The sequence below is a fragment of the Plasmodium cynomolgi genome, assembly GCF_000321355.1.
Source record: "Plasmodium cynomolgi strain B DNA, scaffold: 0573, whole genome shotgun sequence".
Classification (NCBI taxonomy): Eukaryota; Apicomplexa; class Aconoidasida; order Haemosporida; family Plasmodiidae; genus Plasmodium; species Plasmodium cynomolgi.
Genome location: NW_004192961.1, coordinates 1 through 1,723, shown reverse-complemented (window position 1 = coordinate 1,723; position 1,723 = coordinate 1). Strand labels below are relative to the sequence as shown.

At 39.4% G+C, this 1,723-nt stretch overlaps 1 protein-coding gene across 1 annotated transcript; it reads right to left on the bottom strand.

Moving 5' to 3' along the window:
* Positions 1 to 265: 265 nt before the first annotated feature.
* Positions 266 to 1,057, bottom strand: PCYB_004760 (hypothetical protein; the record flags this gene model as incomplete). The annotated part of the gene is made up of 3 exons (XM_004227897.1): positions 266 to 477; positions 582 to 887; positions 958 to 1,057. Coding segments are annotated over 3 exons (615 nt in total), but the record flags the coding sequence as incomplete, so codon positions are not given.
* Positions 1,058 to 1,723: the final 666 nt, after the last annotated feature.

The window sequence follows — 1,723 nt, the reverse complement described above, 5'->3', positions numbered from 1 at the left end:
ATGCTTCTTTATGTGTATCCACCTGGGCGAGCACATATGAGAATGTGCAAGCAGCGCTGCTCAGCGGAACTTTTTGTTTAGCATGTAGAAAAGACGGGTCAACATGAGACGCTCATTCTGTGCTATTTTAGACGAAATAAACGGTTTGCGTATTAATTTACTTAAGAAAATAACGCCGTGTGTGCAAAAAAAAAAAAGTTACTTTTGCTGCCCCTAGGCAATGCCCCCTTTCTACGTTTTGCCTTACCCTTCCGATGCCCCCCTTTAGGAGTACTGATAATCGGGGGCCGCAATATACGCCTTGGACTTTTTATTTCTCCTATTTCCAATGTAGTTGTAGCCATAATTTAGCTTGTGCTCGTCCAACTTACACTGCATGAACTCATTAAACCACTTAACACACTTTTGGTTGCTGACATCGGGATTCATGTGAAAGGAATGAGTTAACAAGCATTTATAGTACTCTATGGCCAAATACTTGCAAGCATTATTAGGGTTATCAACATTTATTCTTTCCACGTACAAATTTAGTTTATTTCGTATGTTATGTTCGATGTTTAAAGCATACATGTCTTTTTAACAATGGTGTTATGGTCTGTGTTTTTAAAATTGTACAGCCCATGATTATGTGCTAGTAGCATTTCCCAATCTGAGGAAAAATGCTTTTTTCTGTTTGGCGTCTTAAATCCTTTCTCTGGGTATAAGTCACTGGCTATGTTACTATAATTTATGTTTATGGGATCCTCCGATTTGTTCACTTTGTTCTTTTCGAAAATAACACTTTTGCTAACAGGAAATGGGCAATCTACTGGTTGTTTTTTTCTGTGATCTTTATCTTCCTCTTCGTATATTTGAACACCGGTGTATCTTTGGATTTTTTTTCTCCACTCCGTATTTATATTTATTTAAATCTTCATTGCTATCGATGAATGGGTTTATGGGTATTTTTTTTATCACCTCAGGAATGGAGTCGTTGCCCTTTCCTCCACTGGTGTCATCGAAGGGGGACACCGCCTTTTCCTTTTTTGGCGCATGCTTACAGTGGCTTATACTTCCCCTTAAAACGAAGGAGCGAAACTTGTTTAACTCCAATTTGGTGGAGGCTGTTCACCAGGAGAGGCCCAGTTTGGGGGTTCAAAAATGGTTTCTTATATATAGGTGTGTAATATGCGCTTCTTAGCTTTTGCGTAGGCATCAGTTCGTTTGGTCGTTCAGTTGCCTAGCCATGTGGTTATCCCTCCACTGGGCACCCGCTTAATTGTCATTTCTGCGACGTCTTCAACAATCTCGAAAGGGGCACGTTCAGCAAATTCTGCTCACACGACTGTGCTGTGTTGGATATACTGGGTCGCCTTTATTTTTCTTTCCCTAATTTGCGCACTTGAATCTTTCTCCTTTTTCCAGTTTGCTTATTCCAACTATTGTGTGTATACATTTCTCTCTACTTTTTTTTTTTTTTCTTATTTTATTTTTTGGTAAGGGTGTGAGGCTATCTCTTTGGCTAGTGTACCGTACGTGACATGACATCATTTACGCGGACGTTTAGCAGTTATTATTTTACTTAATGTGCATACACGGCTTATCTCCTTACCGCTAAATTTTTGCTTCACTTATGCTCTTGCACAAGTTGGGAGTGGCAGCAAAATGAAAATTTTTCTCTTCATATGTGAACCTTTTTTCCCGCTTTTCCCCCCCATATGAAAAAAAAAGAAAATTCACCCCG